General features: G+C 45.5%; 1 protein-coding gene across 1 annotated transcript in view; it reads left to right on the top strand.

The window, feature by feature from the left end:
- Positions 1-19,696, top strand: part of LOC130115268 (CD276 antigen) — a 33,922-nt gene that overhangs the window by 12,576 nt on the left and 1,650 nt on the right. The window contains exons 2-5 of the mRNA XM_056282881.1: positions 9,207-9,235; positions 9,966-10,036; positions 13,260-13,562; positions 17,142-17,420. Coding sequence (XP_056138856.1) covers positions 9,207-9,235; positions 9,966-10,036; positions 13,260-13,562; positions 17,142-17,420 — 682 coding nt within the window. The remainder of the gene's footprint in view (positions 1-9,206; positions 9,236-9,965; positions 10,037-13,259; positions 13,563-17,141; positions 17,421-19,696) is intronic.

Genomic DNA, 19,696 nt, shown 5'->3' with positions numbered 1-19,696 from the left:
TGTCGAATATATGACATGTAAAGTTGGAGCTAGTAAACTACCTCGACTACGTCTACTCTCACGTCTCCTGTCTCGTTGTTTTCTAACTCCACAATATATATATATATATATTGTAACGTGCATGGATAAGTAGACACGTTGGTCCTTGACTAACGGGTCGGACCTGTAATGATCTGTGCCCTCTGGCTATGTTAACTTATAACATTAATAAAGCAAGGACGACTTCTCTCGTGCTGGGTGTTTATTCATCGACCGGATTCCGACTGACGTTGTTACGTACATCACGTGACTTTGTTGTGGCGCTACGGAAAGCCGTAAGGGACATTAGCAAATCAAATATTACTAGCAAATATTACATCTCCCTTTTTCTGAAAAGTGCTGCTTTCTCTGCAGAGATACAGACCACGTTGAGCATGTTTATAAGCGAATACAATCTTAATAAGAAAGAATATGAAAGTGGAACTCTTATATAACTGGACTGCAACAAAGTAGTGTAAAACATTTCCTTCACTGTCTAAATGTGACACCGTAATAACATTTCATCTTTTTTTTTTCATTTCATTACTGGTAACTGCAAACAGCAGGTAGGTACACAAGGTAAGTGAACGCTGTAAATATTTCTTTTCAAAACATAGCAGGTATAGTACAGGTTGGTGTAAAATTCTCTTTTTTAACATTCATAAGTCAAGGATTTGTCTTGGTTTGATCGTGCGACCTGACCTCGTGGTGTAACCAGGCTGTGTGTCTGGTTGTCGCTGATTGTTCGTGTCTGGAGGTTCAGCATGCTCTTGCTGATGGGCTTGTGTGTTGTTGTTAGCGCTGGTAACAGTCTGCTGTGAAGTGTGTGTGTGTGTAGTGTGAGTGTTCACTCTGCTTTGTCGCAGGTGTTGACGGTTGCGTTGGTAGATCTGACCTTCTTTGGTTTGGATGTGGTAGCTCCTCTCTGTGTTCGCTGGTCTTTCCACAGTTGCAGGTCTCCAGGATCCATCCTCCTGCCGGAAGCGGATTGGTGTGCCTGCGGGCAGGTGGGGCAGAGGTTTGGCTGTTCGGTTGTAGTATGCCTGCTGGCGCTGTTGACATACCTCTCTCCTTTTGTGAACATCCTCCTGACTGGCGATCTGTGGCTGCAGGTGTTTTGCTGTTGATGGGAGAATGGACCGCAGCCTCCGACTCATCAGTAGCTGTGCCGGTGATTTCAGGTTGTCCACCGGTGTGTTGCGATACTCCAGTAAGCTCATGTAGGGGTCTTTGTTCTCAGCTTTGGCTTTGTCCAGGATGCGTTTGGCCGTCTGGACAGTCTTCTCGGAGAGGCCGTTGCTCTGTGGGTAGTGGGGGCTTGTGGTGGTGTGTGAGAAACCCCATGTCTGTGAGAAGTTGCGGAACTCACCAGAGCTGTAGCACGGACCGTTGTCGCTGATGATAGTCTCGGGGATTCCGTGTCGAGCCATTGCTGCTTTCAGCTTCATGATGACGGCAGATGAGGTGCAGCTGTAAAGTCTTTCTAGCTCGAAGAATCTGGAGTAGTAGTCCACAGTGACTATGAAGTCCTGTGAGTTCCATGTGAATAGGTCTGTGCCTATCACTTGCCACGGCCGCTCGGGTATGGCGTGTGACATCATTGGTTCCTTTGCATTTGCGCTGCGCCGTTCTTGGCATATGCTGCAGTCTGCTACCGCATCCTCGATCTGTTTCCCCATGCCAGGCCAGAACAGTAAGTCTCTTGCTCGGCATTTGCTTTTTTCCACGCCAAGGTGGCTGGCATGGATGCGCTGTATCATGTCCTTGCGAAGCTTTTGGGGGACAATGATTCTCTCACCTTTGAACAGGATACCGTCCATTTCTGAGATTTCTGCTCTGTGGTTCCAGTATTCCTGGATGCTGGGCGGGCACTTTTTCTTTGTGTCTGGCCAGCCAGTGAGTGTGGCTCGTCTGAGTGCGGTGAGCTGTGGATCTTGCGCTGTTTCCTGCTTGATTTCTGTGAGTCTTGTGTCGCTCACAGGGATGTTGCTGAGGACTGTGTGCACTTGGGCCTCCATCCCTTCCTGTAGGTCACTGTCGTGGTGTTCTATTGACTTGCGTGACAGTGTGTCGGCCACCGGTATGTCCTTACCGGGGCGGTGGATGATTTGGATGTCGTATTTTTGGAGCGCCAGGATCATCCGTTGCAGCCGGGGTGGTGCTGCTGCCAGTGGCTTTTTTAGTATTGCCTCCAGAGGCTTGTGGTCTGACTCCACAATCACTTTTCGTCCATACATGTACTCGTGGAACCTCTTGCAGCCGAAGACCACAGCGTAGAGCTCCTTCTCTATCTGTGCGTAGTTTTCTTCAGTGCTGTTGAGTGACTTGGACGCATAGGCAATTGGTTTGCCATCTTGGAGCATGACAGCCCCAAGGCCACTTTTGGATGCATCCACTTGGAGTCGCAGCTCTTTCTGCGGGTCGAAATATGAGAGTACTGGACCTGGGTGCTGTGTAATGAGATTCTTCATCTCTTGGAACGCCTTGTCGTGGACTGCATCCCACACAAACTCACTGTCCTGTTTCAGAAGCTGTCTGAGGGGTGAGTTTATCTGTGAGAGGTGTGGAGCAAATCTGGCGAGGTAGTTGATCATGCCGAGGACTGTCTCCAGCTCTGCTTTGTTCTGTGGGGGTTGCATGTCCTTGACCGCCTTCACCTTGTGTGGGTCTGGTTTGATGCCTTCGTGTGAGAGCGTGTGGCCGAAGTAGCTTACCTCGGACACGCATATGTGACACTTGTCGGGGTTGAGCCTCACCCCTCGCTCCCTTGTGCGCTTCAGCATCGCTCTGAGACGCTGGTCATGTTCCTCTTTAGTCTTGCCGAACACTAGTATATCGTCCACTATGGCCGTCACACCGTCCAATCCTTCATATGTTTCATCCACGCGTCTCTGGAACTCGTCTTGAGCGGACACGATTCCGAATGGCAGTCTGAGGAAACGATACCTGCCAAACACTGTGTTAAATGTCGTCAACATTGAGGATTCAGTGCTCAGTTTGATGGCCCAATAGCCTGACCGCGCGTCTAACACGCTAAAGTACTCAGCTCCAGCAAGCTTTGTGGTGGCGTCCTCCAGCGTGGGGAGGGGGTAGTGAGGTCGTTGTATCACTTTGTTAAGAGCTCTGGGGTCTAAACACACTCTAAGTTTGCCTGTCTTTGGCTTCTCAACAATGACGAGTGCGTTCACCCATTCTGTGGGTTCTGTTACCTTACAGATTATGCCGCCTTTCTCCATGCTGTCAAGCTCGTCCCTCAGTTTGCTGCGTAGGGCGATGGGGATTCTGCGTGGCGGGCAGACGACCGGCGTTGCATCTGGTGTGACGCGGAAGGTGCACTCGCCTGGGAACTCTCCTATTCCTTGGAAAACATCTGCATACTCATCCATTATGCTCTGTGATGTGACATTGTTTTCCTCGCTCACAGCCATCACTATTTTTACCAAGTTTAGGTCACGGCATGTTTTCATTGCCATGACTGGTGGGGCGTTTGTGTCAATGACGTAAAAGTCCAGCATAATTGCATTGTCTCTGTACTTACATTTGAGTTTGCATGTGCCTTTCACGCTCAGCGCGCCTCCTCCATATTCAGTGAGTCTGTGTATTGCTGGTTTCAGTGTCACATTTTTGAACAGCGCCTGGAACAGGTTGGTGGGAATAATATTGGCCTGTGCCCCAGTGTCTAGTTTAAACTTTACCTTCTGTGGAGGTGTGCCAATTCCAACCTCTACGTAAGCCTGCTCGTTGCTTTTTCCGTTGTTCTCTATTGAGATGCAGTCTATGTACAGCTCTGTCTGTTCTCCCACAGCGGTGCTCTCCACTGTAATGTTGTCGAAGTACAGTTCTTCCTGCTCTCTGTCAGTGGTGTACTCTTCTGGGTTCTCTCCGACGGCATGTACTGTGCCGCGGTAGTACTTTGTCTGTCCCTGGGAGCTAGACTTGCATACTTTAGCAAAATGATTGAGCTTCTTGCATTTAATGCATTGTTTACCCTTAGCTGGGCAAGTGGCTTTAGCGCCGTGTAGCCCTCCACAATAGCTACACGCCCTAGCGGCGGTGCTAACGTTACCCTCCCTTTGTCTGAAGTTAGCGTTAGCTGCTTTGGGTGCGTTCGGTTTGTAAGTCTTTCTGCCTATTGCGTGCACCGTTTCATGTGTGCTGCCCTGGCCCATAGACTTTAGCTGTTGCTTTGCTAGCTCGTGTGAGCGGGCTACATCTATGGCCTTTTCTAGCGTTAGCTCAGCTCCCTGGCTAAGTAGCTTTTCTCTCACTCTGGGTGAGTTGGTGGCAAACACGATGCGGTCCCTGACCATCTCGTCGGCATTTGGGTAGCCACAGTCTTTGACTAGGAGCTTTAGCTCAGTTACAAATCGTTCGAAGGATTCACTCTCTCCCTGCATCTTTTCATGAAATTTATATCTGGCATAAATCGGGTTTGCTTTGGGGGTGATGTACTCAGTGTACTTATCGTAGTACGTTTCTAGCTTCTTGGCTTGTTCTCCGCTGAGTGTCCAAGTGTTGTGCACATCGCGCCCTTTTTCCCCTATCCAGAGCAGGAGGTAGCTGCATTTCTCCTCTTCATTCTTCCCGCGCAGGGGGCCCGTGAACATTAGCTCCGTTGTTTGTCGAAATCGTCTCCATGCTTCAGGTAAGTTCGCCGATTCCCAGTCCATCCGTGGAGCTGGAACGCCGTACGAATCCATATTGGGTATTTAAACTCCGCTACTCTGACACCATGTAATGATCTGTGCCCTCTGGCTATGTTAACTTATAACATTAATAAAGCAAGGACGACTTCTCTCGTGCTGGGTGTTTATTCATCGACCGGATTCCGACTGACGTTGTTACGTACATCACGTGACTTTGTTGTGGCGCTACGGAAAGCCGTAAGGGACATTAGCAAATCAAATATTACTAGCAAATATTACAGGACCCTTTAGTCGACTGGTTAACGTTGTCGCTTGCGGAGCGAGAGACACAGGTTCGCGTCCTGGCCATGGCGACTGTCTCCCAAACTGCCCCCCGAATTCGCTACATTTGTGTCAGAAGTGGGATGGAGCGACCGTAAGGCCATCGGAAGCGTATGCGCCCTGAGGCACGAAGGAGCTGATATGCTTAAGCGCGGGGACGCGCTTACCGAAGGAGGGGGGTAGTGTAACATGCATGGATAAGTGTCCTATACTAAATAATAACGAGGCAAGAGACGAGCACCGTACGTTTTCAACTCCTTTCTTTTTTATCTCACTTCTTCATCACCCTCAGCACCGTACTACTCAGCAACAATCATTAGACTACTGCGCCCTCTGGTGGCGTGGTGGTATTGAATGAACCGACAACACAACAATGAGTAGACACGCTGGCCGCTGGCTAGCGAGTCTGACCCTTCAGTCGAGCGGTTAGCGATGCCTCCTGCGGTACGGGCGATACGGGTTCGCTTCCCGGCCGCGGCAGTTCCTGTGGTTGTGTTGTCCCCCGAATTTGCTACAATATATATAATGTGTGTGTGTGTGTGTGTGTGTGTGTGTGTACAGATACAGGAGAAAAAAAGTTTTAATACATTGCAGTACAGGCCTGTTTGGTGCGTCACGTACTCATCCGCTGCTACTGTGGTTAAACAAAGGATCGTAGTTTGCATTGCCCAGCGTCACGCCCCTAATTTCGGTTGGACAGCAACCAATCGGATGAGAACATTTAAACTATAACAACCAATGATGCACGGCAACCAATGGAGGGGTAGAAATCATTACAACCAATGGGTTAAGGGACTGGGGCTTGTTTTGAAAAGCATTTAGGGGCCAGGGCACTGTTGAAATAGCGAAACGGGCCTGTACTGCAATGTATTAAAGTCTTTTTTTTCTCCTGTATCTGTGTTGATATTCCGCTCCTCATTAGTTGAGCACTTATAACAACACTGATGGTTTCAGAAAAATGCAATATATATACACACACACACACACACACGTGTATATATACGTATATGTGTGTATATATGTGTGTGTGTATGTGTGTGTATATATGTGTGTATATATATGTGTGTGTGTGTGTATATATATATATATATATATATATATATATATATATATATATATATGTAATCCAGTGAGTCAAGTTATTTTGCTTCTTATTTGTTGGAACACTTTCCCTACCGCTGAGTGTTTCTTCTAACAAAGTTATATCCACCTATCCATTATCCAAACCGCTTATCCTGCTCTCAGGGTCACGGGATGCCTGAGCCTATCCCAGCAGTCATTGGCCAACAGGCGAGGAGACGCCCTGGATCCAGGCTACCACACACACACACATAGATAAATAGATATATATACACACACACTATATATATACACACTCACCGGCCACTTTATTAGGCACACCTGTCCAACTGCTCGTTAACGCAAATTTCTAATCAGCCAATCACATGGCAGCAACTCAATGCATTTAGGCATGTAGACATGATCAAGACGATCTGCTGCAGTTCAAACCGAGCATCAGAATGGGGAAGAAAGGTGATTTAAGTGACTTTGAACGTGGCATGGTTGTTGGTGCCAGACGGGCTGGTCTGAGTATTTCAGAAACTGCTGATCTACTGGGATTTTCACGCACAACCATCTCTAGGGTTTACAGAAAATGGTCCGAAAAAGAGAAAATATCCAGTGAGCGGCAGTTCTGTGGGCGAAAATGCCTTGTTGATGCCAGAGGTCAGAGGAGAATGGCCAGACTGGTTCGAGCTGATAGAAAGGCAACAGTAACTCAAATAACCACTCATTACAACCGAGGTATGCAGAAGAGCATCTCTGAACGCACAACACGTCGAACCTTGAGGCAGATGGGCTACAGCAGCAGAAGACCACACCGGGTGCCACTCCTGTCAGCTAAGAACAGGAAACTGAGGCTACAATTCGCACAGGCTCACCAAAATTGGACAATAGAAGATTGGAAAAACGTTGCCTGGTCTGATGAGTCTCGAATTTGGCATCAACAACATGAAAGCATGGATCCATCCTGCCTTGTATCAACGGTTCAGGCTGGTGGTGGTGGTGTAATGGTGTGGGGGATATTTTCTTGGCACACTTTGGGCCCCTTAGTACCAATTGAGCATCGTGTCAACGCCACAGCCTACCTGAGTATTGTTGCTGACCATGTCCATCCCTTTATGACCACAGTGTCCCCATCTTCTGATGGCTACTTCCAGCAGGATAACACGCCATGTCATAAAGCTCGAATCATCTCAGACTGGTTTCTTGAACATGACAATGAGTTCACTGTCCTCAAATGGCCTCCACAGTCACCAGATCTCAATCCAATAGAGCACCTTTGGGATGTGGTGGACCAGGAGATTCGCATCATGGATGTGCAGCTGACAAATCTGCAGCAACTGCGTGATGCTATCATGTCAGTATGGACCAAACTCTCTGAGGAATGTTTCCAGTACCTTGTTGAATCTATGCCACGAAGGATTAAGGCAGTTCTGAAGGCAAAAGGGGGTCCAACCCGGTACTAGCAAGGCGTACCTAATAAAGTGGCCAGTGAGTGTATATATTATAGCTAAAAGTTGTTAAATGGCAGAACAAGCTTGTTTCGTGCTCAATGCACTCATCAGCTGCCTCATATATCCTTGCTCCTGAATTGTTGAGCTCTTTTTCCTACATTGAAGGTTTCATTGCAACATCCTGTGGACACATTATTATATATATATATATACACTACCGTTCAAAAGTTTGGGATCACCCAAACAATTTTGTGTTTTCCATGAAAAGTCACACTTATTCACCACCATATGTTGTGAAATGAATAGAAAATAGAGTCAAGACATTGACAAGGTTAGAAATAATGATTTGTATTTGAAATAAGATTTTTTTTACATCAAACTTTGCGTTCGTCAAAGAATCCTCCATTTGCAGCAATTACAGCATTGCAGACCTTTGGCATTCTAGCTGTTAATTTGTTGAGGTAATCTGGAGAAATTGCACCCCACGCTTTCAGAAGCAGCTCCCACAAGTTGGATTGGTTGGATGGGCACTTCTTTGAGCAGATTGAGTTTCTGGAGCATCACATTTGTGGGGTCAATTAAACGCTCAAAATGGCCAGAAAAAGAGAACTTTCATCTGAAACTCGACAGTCTATTCTTGTTCTTAGAAATGAAGGCTATTCCATGCGAGAAATTGCTAAGAAATTGAAGATTTCCTACACCGATGTGTACTACTCCCTTCAGAGGACAGCACAAACAGGCTCTAACCAGAGTAGAAAAAGAAGTGGGAGGCCGCGTTGCACAACTGAGCAAGAAGATAAGTACATTAGAGTCTCTAGTTTGAGAAACAGACGCCTCACAGGTCCCCAACTGGCATCTTCATTAAATAGTACCTGTTAGAGCCTGTTTGTGCTGTCCTCTGAAGGGAGTAGTACACACCGGTGTAGGAAATCTTCAATTTCTTAGCAATTTCTCGCATGGAATAGCCTTCATTTCTAAGAACAAGAATAGACTGTCGAGTTTCAGATGAAAGTTCTCTTTTTCTGGCCATTTTGAGCGTTTAATTGACCCCACAAATGTGATGCTCCAGAAACTCAATCTGCTCAAAGAAGTGCCCATCCAACCAATCCAACTTGTGGGAGCTGCTTCTGGAAGCGTGGGGTGCAATTTCTCCAGATTACCTCAACAAATTAACAGCTAGAATGCCAAAGGTCTGCAATGCTGTAATTGCTGCAAATGGAGGATTCTTTGACGAAAGCAAAGTTTGATGTAAAAAAAATCTTATTTCAAATACAAATCATTATTTCTAACCTTGTCAATGTCTTGACTCTATTTTCTATTCATTTCACAACATATGGTGGTGAATAAGTGTGACTTTTCATGGAAAACACAAAATTGTTTGGGTGATCCCAAACTTTTGAACGGTAGTGTATATATATATATATATATATATATATATACACAGCTGGGATACGTTGCAGCATCCCCGCGACCCTGAGAGCAGGATAAGCGGTTTGGATAATGGACAGATGAATGTATAGTGGACTTTCCATGCCAGCAGACTTCAGCTCATCTGACTGTTCTGTTGGAAATGCTGACAAAGAGCCAAACTTTGAACCAATTATAAATATACAATTACTAAACGTTTTTGGGGTTTTTTTTGGTCGTCTCATATCACACTTAAAGAGATGAGTTATAACAATGTGTCATCTTTTCTGCTCAACAGGTCTTGCTAAGTAAACAGCACTTCCTACTGTAAGTATTACTTCTATTCCATGTAATAGGCTTGTTATATTGCCACTGATACCAATAGCTGTGACGTTCACACGAACCAGCTGGAATGCGTCCCAGTTGGTCAGCACATTTACTTGCACCGGTTTCAGTTACGGCACAGTTATGTCATGGGAATTCCAGGGAGTGCTGTGATTAGAGCCGGCATCCACATTCAAATTTGTTTTTTTTTTCAATTGTCCTTTGGATAGTAATAGCGATTTTAAAACAAAGGAAATCCATCCATTATAATACAATTTCATAAGGTTATCGTTAAACTTGGCATTTGCATAGTGTGAGGGCCAGTGTGTAGGATTAAAAAAAAAACCAGCTCTCTCCGGCATGTTGTGAGAAATTTGGATTGCCTTTTATGCAAGTGTGTAATTAGAGTCCTTTCTGAAGTTTGACCCCTTTATACACAGATTCACTAGAACGTGTGTAAAGTGACTCCCTATTCCTGATGAGGTAAAGCCCCGGTGTTTTCGGGGGCAGTCTCCACAGTAAACACTACAACTAGTCAGTTTTGGATTGCACTGTTGGGTTTTTTTTTTTGTCTGTTTTCCTCCTTGCTAGTCACCAGCAGTATAACAGACGTGAACTTTTGATGTCGTATGGCGAAAAATATGTGGGTGTCGGCGTGGGAACATCTTCTGTTTGTGTCCTTCTTCCCTGTTTAAATATCTGAATAACCAAGAGTTTATGATTGTCTTTCAAGAAAATCTGGTTTCCATTTCCTGCTGTTGGTGGTCTGGACCGCTACGACGTTCTCCCTCCCATCTGTCACAGGTAAGAGCCGTTTCACAATAACCCCTTTGAGGTCGCCACTCCTTTGCCTTATCTTTACCGCTCACCAGATAGCTGCTGTTTGTCTGAACGGAGTACCGTGATCTGTTTCGCTGGTTTACACAATTATCACAACACAGTCTGTCGGTTTGAGTAATGAGCACAAGTTATTTAAGATGGTCTGTGGCTTTTTAGGTTAGTCGCGTGTTGTTGTTTTTTTAATTTTTTTTTTATTTAACAATTTCAAATGTAAAAACAATGTGGCAATAACATTTCCATAATAGAACAATACGACCAGGTGCATACAAAGGAAAGATAGAAAAAGAAAAACATTTTTAAAACAGACAAGAGGTTGAAGTAACATCAATATGAAATACATCAACAAAAGAAAAATTAACAGGGCTAGGGCTTTTTTTTTTTGCAAATTATATTCTTCTATTATACTAAGAAGTTTCACTGCATTTTTATTCTTCATGACTTTAAGGGCCTTTGTGAAATACACAAAAGTTGGGTTTCACTTTCATATATTTTGATTTGAGCACAGTGGTTAACGTGGTCGCCTCAAAACAAGAAGGTCCTGGGTTCGAGCGCCGGGGTAGTCCAACCTTGGGGGTCGTCCCGGGTCGTCCTCTGTGTGGAGTCTGCATGTTCTCCCCGTGTCTGTGTGAGTTTCCTCTGGGGGCTCGGGTTTCCTGCCACAGTCCAAAGACATGTAGGTCAGGTGAATCGGTCGTACTAAATTGTCCCTAGGTGTGAATGTGTGTGTGTGTGTGTGTGGGCCCTGTGATGGCCTGGCGGCCTGTCCAGGGTGTGTCCCCGCCTGCCGCCCAGTGATTGCTGGGATAGGCTCCAGCATCCCCGCGACCCTGAGAGCAGAATAAGCGTTTGATAAACTATCAAGCTATAAACAAGCTGTCTGTTAACAAGGCAAGTGGCTTAGATCATGTTACTGCTGAACACCTTAAACATGCCAGTCCAAGGATAGCTCCTCTCCTTGCTATCTGTTTTACTGGCTTTATGGTCCATGGCTTGTTACCAGACTCAATGTTGTCTGTACTGTTAGTGCCAGTCATTAAGGTCAAAGCAGGTAAAGTATGCAGCCTAGATAACTAAAGGCCTATAGCTCTAGCCAGCATACTGTCAAAAGTCCTAGAAAGAATCCTGTGCATGAGTTTATCACCTCCACGGATAACCAGTTTGGTTTTAAAGCTAAACATGGCACTGACTTATGTATATATTCCTTAAAGGAAATGATTAACAAATACAGAGGCCAAAACTCATCGGTTCTTATGCGTTTTATTGATGCTTCTAAAGCTTTTGATTGTGTTAGTCATAGCAAGTTGATTGTTATACGGAGTCAAAGAGGGGTGCCTAAATACACTGTGAGAATCCTGGCTTACTGTTATGCCCACCAGACTATGCAAGTGAAATGGGGCAATAGTGTTTCAGCCCCATTTGGGGTTAGCGATGGTGTCAGACAAGGGGGAAATCTGTCTCCAGTTCTCTACAGTCTATAGATTGATGATTTGTCCAAGCAGTTGAAAGCCTGCAACACTGGGTGCATGATGGGTAACACCTTGGTGAACCATATTATGTATGCAGATGACCTTGTCATTCTTAGTCCCCGTAGCGCTGGTCTCCAGCAGCTCCTTGATATATGTTCTGTGTATGGTGTGGAGCATGATATCAAATACAATGCTAGTAAGAGTGTTTACATGATCTGCAGAACCAAAGAGGTCAATCATCTTAAATTTCCTGATTTTAAATGGTCTGATAATAATCTTGTGGTATGTAATAAGGTGAAATATCTTGGACGTTATATTACTGAACAAATGACAGACGATATTTATAGGAAATGCCGCATGATGTATGCACAAGCAAACACTGTCACGGAAGTTTGGTATGTTCAGCTAGTGTGACGATGTCTCAGTTCAGAGCATATTGTACGACACTCTGTACTGCCCCCTGTGGTCAAACTATGAAAAAGCAAGCTTACAGAGGCTTCGAGTAGCTTATAATGATGCTATGAGAATACTGCTAAAAAGACCTAGATGGTGTAGTGCAACTGAAATGTTTGTGGCTGCAGGAGTCCGTACTTTTCAGGCTCTTCTAAGAAATCTCATGTATACATTTATTTGCCGGCTCAATGACTCTGATAATGTAATCATCAAGAGTTTAACTAATATAAGATTCAATGCCACACGCTACCAATCCCGGCAGTGGGACCACTGGTATAGCTGCCTTCTTATAAGACACTGATTTGTTACGATTATGTTCTTTTATTGTGTTTACTTTAGTTATTGTCTAGGGATTATCTTTTAACAATGGTTCTTATCTTTTATGGCTTTATTCTTTCTCTCTCTTTTTTTTTTGACCTCGTCTTTGTTTGTTATGGAACCTGAGTGCAATTAAGTTTTGAGTTGAGTATACTGGGGCGTCCGGGTAGCGTAGCGATCTATTCCGTGGCCTACCAACACAGGGATCCCGGTTCGAATCCCTGTTACCTCTGGCTTGGTCGGGCGTCCCTACAGACACACCCTGTCTGTGGGTAGGAAGCTGGTTGTGGGTATGTGTCCTGGTCGCTGCACTAGCGCCTCCTCTGGTTGGTCGGTTGGGGTGCCTGTTCGGGAGGGGGAACTGGGGGGAATGGCGTGAACCTCCCACGTGCTACGTCCCCCTGGTGAAACTCTTCACTGTCGGGTGAAAAGAAGCGGGTGGTGACTCCACACGTATCGGAGGAGGCATGAAGTAGTCTGCAGCCCCCCCCCCCCGGATCGACAGAGGGGGTGGAGCAGCGATTGGGAAGAGTGGGGTAATTGGCCAGATACAATTAGGGAGAAAAAGGTGGGGGGGGGGGGAAAGGTAAAAACATACTAACTGGCTAATTTAAGGGCTGTTGGCACAATAGATGGGTAAAAGAAAGTAAAGGATTTCCAGAGCGGCTAGTACGGAACACCATAAATGTGTGTACTGGAAAGTGAAAATTTGGAATGCGTTCTTTACAACAAACCAAGTCATTCATTTTTTTTCACCAGTTTCTCATCAGTCACTTACAAATCACTTTCAGAGTTGTTCCCTTTCAGTTATATTTCAGAAGCATCCATTCCTCACCATGTAGTTTAAAAAATACACTTTCCGTGAAACTGTTGCCTGAATGCTTTGAATCTCGTACATTAACCCAGACCCTTGTCCTGAGTGACCTCTGACCTCTGACCTTTCTCCTCAGATACTGCCCCCGAGATACTCATCAAGGGAGAGGTTGATGGGAGCGTGGACTTCCTCTGTCCGTCGGAAAAACAAAAAACGGTGGTCCTGCTCTACTTTCAGAAAGGCGCCAAGTTTGTGGACGGTTACTATGATTCCAAAAAGGTGGCGCCAGCATTCCCAAACAGAACCAAGGTGGACCTCGCCAATAGAAAAATGAATTTCAGGGGTTTAAAAGTCTCGGACAATGGGCTTTATAGCTGCTTTATCATGTACAATGACAGCACCGATATCTACAAAACCAAAATGGAACTCTATGTCACAGGTACCTGTCTACTACTACTACTACTACTACTTTCGGCTGCTCCCGTTAGGGGTCGCCACAGCGGATCATCCGTTTCCATTTCTTCCTGTCTTCCTCTGTCACACCAGCCACCTGCATGTCTTCCCTCACCACATCCATAAACCTCCTCTTCTCCTCTTCCCTGGCAGCTCCATATTCAGCATCCTTCTCCCAATATACTCAGCATCTCTCCTCCACACATGTCCAAGCCATCTCAATCTTGCCTCTCTTGCTTTGTCTCCAAACCGTCCAACCTGAGCTGTCCCTCTAATATAATCGTTCCTAATCCTGTCCTTCTTCGTTACTCCCAGTGAAAATCTTAGCATCTTCAACTCTGCCACCTCCAGCTCCGCCTCCTGTCTTTTCGTCAGTGCCACTGTCTCCAAACCATATAACATAGCTGGTCTCACAACCATCTTGTAAACTTTCCCTTTAACTCTTGCTGATACCCTTCTGTCGTAAATCACTCCTGACACACTTCTCCACCCACTCCAACCTGCCTGCACTCTCTTTTTCACCTCTCTACTGCACTCCCCGTTACTTTGGACAGTTGACCCCAAGTATTTAAACTCAAATGCCTTTGTCACCTCCACTCCTTGCATCCTGACCATTCCACTGTCCTCTCTCTCATTCACGTATAAGTATTCCGTCTTGCTCCTACTGACTTTCATTCCTCTTCTCTCCAGTGCATACCTCCACCTCTCCAGGCTCTCCTCAACCTGCACCCTACTCTCGCTACAGATCACAATGTCATCCGCGAACATCATCGTTCATGGAGACTCCTGCCTGATCTTGTCCGTCAACCTGTCCATCACCATTGCAAACAAGAAAGGGCTCGGAGCCGATCCTTGATGTAATCCCACCTCCACCTTGAACCCATCTGTCATTCCAACCGCACACCTCACCATTGTCACACTTCCCTCATACGTATCCTGCACTACTCCTACATACTTCTCTGCAACTCCTGACTTCATCATACAATACCACACCTCCTCTCTCGGCACTCTGTCATAAGCTTTCTCTAAATCTACAAAGACACAATGCAACTCTTTCTGGCCTTCTCTATACTTCTCAATCAACATTCTCAAAGCAAACATCGCATCTGTGGTGCTCTTTCGTGGCATGAAACCATACTGCTGCTCGCTGATCGTCACCTCTCCTCTTAACCTAGCTTCTATTACTCTTTCCCAAATCTTCATGCTGTGGCTGATCAACTTTATACCTCTGTAGTTGTTACAGTTCTGCACATTGCCCTTGTTCTTGAAAATCGGTACCAGTACGCTTCTTCTCCACTCCTCAGGCATCCTCTCACTTTCCAGGATTGTGTTAAACAATCTAGTTAAAAACTCAACTGCCATCTCTCCTAAACATCTCCATGCCTCCACAGGTATGTCATCAGGACCAACTGCCTTTCCATTCTTCATCCTCTTCATAGCTGCCCTCACTTCCTCCTTGCTAATCCGCTGAACTTCCTGATTCACTATCCCTACATCATCCAACCTTCTCTCTCTCTCATTTTCTTCATTCATCAGCCCCTCAAAGTATTCCTTCCACCTTCTTAGCACACTCTCCTCGCTTGTCAGCACATTTCCATCTCTATCCTTGATCACCCTATCCTGCTGCACATCCTTCCCAGCTCAGTCCCTCTGTCTAGCCAATCGGTACAAGTCCTTTTCTCCTTCCTTAGTGTCTAATCTGTCATACAACTCACCATACGCCTTTTTCCTTTGCCTTTGCCACCTCTCTCTTTGCTTTACGCTGCATCTCCTTGTACTCCTGTCTACTTTCTTCATCTCTCTGACTATCCCACTTCTTCTTTGCCAACCTTTTCCTCTGTATAATTTGCTGTACTTCCTCATTCCACCACCAAGTCTCCTTGTCTTCCTTCCTCTGTCCTGATGACACACCAAGTACCTTCCTAGCTGTCTCCCTCACTATTTCTGCAGTGGTTGTCCAGCCATCTGGCAACTCTTCACTACCACCCAGTGCCGGTCTTAACTCCTCCCTGAACTCCACACAACAGTCTTCCTTCTTCAACTTCCACCATTTGATCTTCGGCTGTGTCTTCACTCGCTTCCTCTTCTTGGTCTCCAAAGTCATCCTACAGACCACCATCCGATGCTGCCTAGCTACGTTCTCCCCTGTCACCACCTTGCAGTCTCCAATCCCTTTTAGATGGCGCCTTCTACATAAGATATAGTCCACCTGTGTGCACTTTCCTCCACTCTTGTACGTCACCCTGTGTTCCTCCCTCTTCTTGAAATATGTATTCACCACAGCCATTTCCATCCTTTTCGCAAAATCCACCACCATCTGTCCTTCCACATTTCTCTTCTTGACTCCATACCTTCCCATCACCTCCTCATCACCTCTGTTCCCTTCACCAACATGTCCATTGAAGTCGGCTCCAATCACCACTCTCTCCTCCTTGGGTACCCTCTCCACCATGTCGTCCAACTCACTCCAGAATTCTTCTTTTTCATCCATCTCACACCCAACTTGCGGGGCATATGCGCTGATAACATTCAGCAATAAACCTTCAATTTCCAGCTTCATACTCATCACTCTGTCTGACACTCTCTTCACCTCCAGCACGCTCTTGACATACTCTTCCTTCAGAATTACCCCTACCCCATTACTCCTCCCATTCACACCATGGTAGAAGAGTTTGAACCCACCTCCGATACTCCTGGCCTTACTCCCCTTCCACCTGGTCTCTTGCACACACAGTATGCCTACCTTTCTTCTTTCCATCATGTCAGCCAGCTCTCTCCCTTTACCAGTCATAGTGCCAACATTCAAAGTTCCAACTCTCACCTCCACATGCCTACCCTTCCTCCTCTCTAGCTGCCTCTGGACATGCTTTCCCCCTCTCCTTCTCCTTCGCCCAACAGTAGCATAGTTTCCACCGACACCCTGCTGGTTAACAGTACCGGAGGCGGTCGTTGGTAACCCGGGCCTCGGCCGATCCGGTATGTAAGTCTTATTTATGATCCGCATATTTGATTTGGCAAAGATTTTACGCCGGATGCCCTTCCTGACGCAACCCTCCCCATTTGTCCGGGCTTGGGACCGGCACTAAGGATGCACTGGCTTGTGCATCCTCAGTGGCTGGGTTCACAGGTACCTGTCTGCATTTCTTTATTTTTGTTTTTAAAGATACAAAACAGGCTTGATGTGAACTCCTGACGTTTAGGTGTGTCATAATATGCTTTATTGTGTCTTTCACTCTCTAGCTGGGTAACTGGGAAAACACATGCATTTGAATAAGTACACATTTGACGGCAGACTTTATGCATTAAGCCTATTTTCACAATACACACAAATTACAAGTACAGTTGGTAAAATAGGCAACATGACATGCTCTCTGACAAACACAACTTTGCTATCCGAGGGCAATGTCCCCTTGTCTCATACAGTGCTCATGCTCAGCCACTGCGATAGGCTGAGTAATGTGGAGGTTGCGGGGCCTTCAAAGAAGCTTCAAAAGAGAAACTTAGCTCATGTATTTTCCAAGCAACTCTTTCCATCTCTGTCATCCATTTTGCTCTTACTCACCAGCCAACTACAGTACACCCGTAGCAACTGTGGAGTGCACAGAGGATAGCTGTGTGGTTACATGTAACTCGCATGGTGGTTTCCCGCCCAGCGAGGTGACATGGAATGTTCCTGTGAATGCCGTCAGCCAGCAGTGGAGGCATGGCAACAGCAGTAAGGAGAGCGACCCTGCCTCTATGTTGGTCAACTCCTCCAGCACTGCATATGTCAACTGCTCCTATGGACAGCTGCAGGCCGTCAGCTGCTCTGTGCATGGTGCCACCTCGAAGGAGTTAACAGTCTGTGAGTGCTGAATCTAATAATAATAATAATAATACCAATAATAATAGCAAGCTCTTTCTTGAATTGTGATAATAATAATAATCATTAAATTTCAAAGTGCTTTTCTAGACACCCAAAGTGCTTTGCATTGAACGGGGTAACTCACCTCAACCACCACCAATGTGTAGCACCCGCCTGGGTGGTGCACGGCAGCCATTTTGCACCAAAACACTCACCACACATCCGCTTGAGGTGGAGAGGGATGAATTATTGAGTCTATTACATGGGAGGGGAGGGGGATGATTAGGTGGCCAGATGGAGAGAGCCAGGCTGGGAATTTCACCAGGACACCCCCTACTCTTTGCAATAAGTGCCATGGGATCTGATCCAACAGATCACGGATTTCCTAATAAAAAGCACAATATAGAACAAAATGATACTCGTTTTCTATTTCCCCCGAGATCACACACTGAGCAGATTTGACTTCCTTCTTCCGTCTCAATAAGAAGTTTCAATATACCAGTATTCGAAAATAATTTCAGGGCGCAGTTGTCGCACAAAGTTTTAACAAAGGTCAAGCACTGACAAAAATGCTGTCTTTATCACTACTTCCTTAATGGACTTTTACTAGGGTATGTGTGTGGGTGTGAGTGTGTGCGTGTGTGGGGGGATATTGAGTGTAATGGAAATGCCTAGTAATACGTTCCTCTTGTTAAAGATGTTAGCATTACATAGTTTAGGGAAGCTGTGAAGGACACAACGTGCCATTCTACCAGTCCTGCCTATTAAAGGTACCATGTGTCTTTAATCCTGCTGTTTGAGTAATTTCATTGCTTTAATCCTGGCCTGTCATGAATATCGGCAACAAATCAAAGTAAGCAAGACAGATAAATTCAAACAGGAAGACAGCAGCAGCCCCTCATGTTTGCTGACGTGCTTTAGGTACTGTGAAATATTACACTTAACACACTAGAACGACCGGGATTTTACTCCTACCTAAAACGACGATGGACGGTCAAAATGACCGTCGGTATTTAAACTCTATATTCTGTCAAGATAAATACCCAGTTGAGATATTAATGCAATGCATATGTTAGTGTGTCTGTTAGGAAATGACGGACACCAAAATTAACATTTTAACAAGTATAACACTATTTTTAAACAATATAAACTTCAGAGAGACATGGTCGAACTTGAATAGCAAAATTGAAAAAGTGAAACCTGAAAAACAAAACGAAAAACACATATTGCTAATCTAACAAATGTAACAAGGCTTATAAAATTCTAAATGTAAAAAAAAAAAAAAACAGAAAATAACCATTGAAACAGTCCCAAACAATGACCGGAACTTAAACTACTAGAACATCCATGGGCCGTCAAAATGACCGCCGGTGGTTTTTAAACTCTGTATTTTCGCAAGATAAATACCTAGTTGAAATATTAATGCATTACATATGTTTGTATATCTGTTAAGAAATGACTAACAAGGCGTCCGGGTAATGTAGCGGTCTGTTCCGTTGCCCATCAAGATGGGGATCGCCTGTTTGAATCCCCGTGTTACCCCCGGCTCGGTCGGGCGTCCCTACAGACACAATTGACTGTGTCTGTGGGTGGGAAGCCGGATGTGGGTGTGTGTCCTGGTCGCTGCACTAGCACCAACTCTGGTCGATCGGGGCGCCTGTGCGGGGGGGAGGGGGGATTAGCGTGATCCTCCCATGCACTACGTCCCCCTGGTGAAACTCCTCACTGTCAGGGAGGCATGTGGTAGGCTGCAGCCTTCCCTGGATGGGCATAGGGTTTGGAGCGAGTGGGACAGGTCAGAAGAGTGACCCCACTCTTCTGAGCTTGGCCAGGTACAATTGGGGAGGGGGGTAAAAAAAAAAAGAAAGAAAAATTAAACGACTAACACCAAAATTAACATTTTAACAACTTTAATACTATTTTTCAAACAATTTAAAATGGCCGCTGTCCAATGCCTGTAAATACTGCAACGCCTCGGTGGTAGTCATGGTGCGTCTGAAACGGCGTCTGTAACCAGACATGTTGGCAGTAATCAAAATCAAGTTTAGACTATTACTCTGCACTGGGGGACGCTAGTGTGTTTCTAGGACAGAGCGATGAACTTCACGAAGGAAATGATGCGACCAACACACGTCATCAATAGTGACATGACGCGCAAGATCACGCGCAAATTACGTGCGGTCATTTTGACCGCTGATGGTCGTTTTAGGTAGATCTTACCATAACTTTTTTGTGCAACTGATCTAAAACTAATTTTAATGCAAATATATATGCAA

The sequence above is a fragment of the Lampris incognitus genome, chromosome 7 (genome assembly GCF_029633865.1).
Source record: "Lampris incognitus isolate fLamInc1 chromosome 7, fLamInc1.hap2, whole genome shotgun sequence".
NCBI classification, from domain to species: Eukaryota; Metazoa; Chordata; class Actinopteri; order Lampriformes; family Lampridae; genus Lampris; species Lampris incognitus.
The sequence above is the reverse complement of the archived record's forward strand: the minus strand, read 5'-3'. Positions and strand labels throughout refer to the sequence as shown.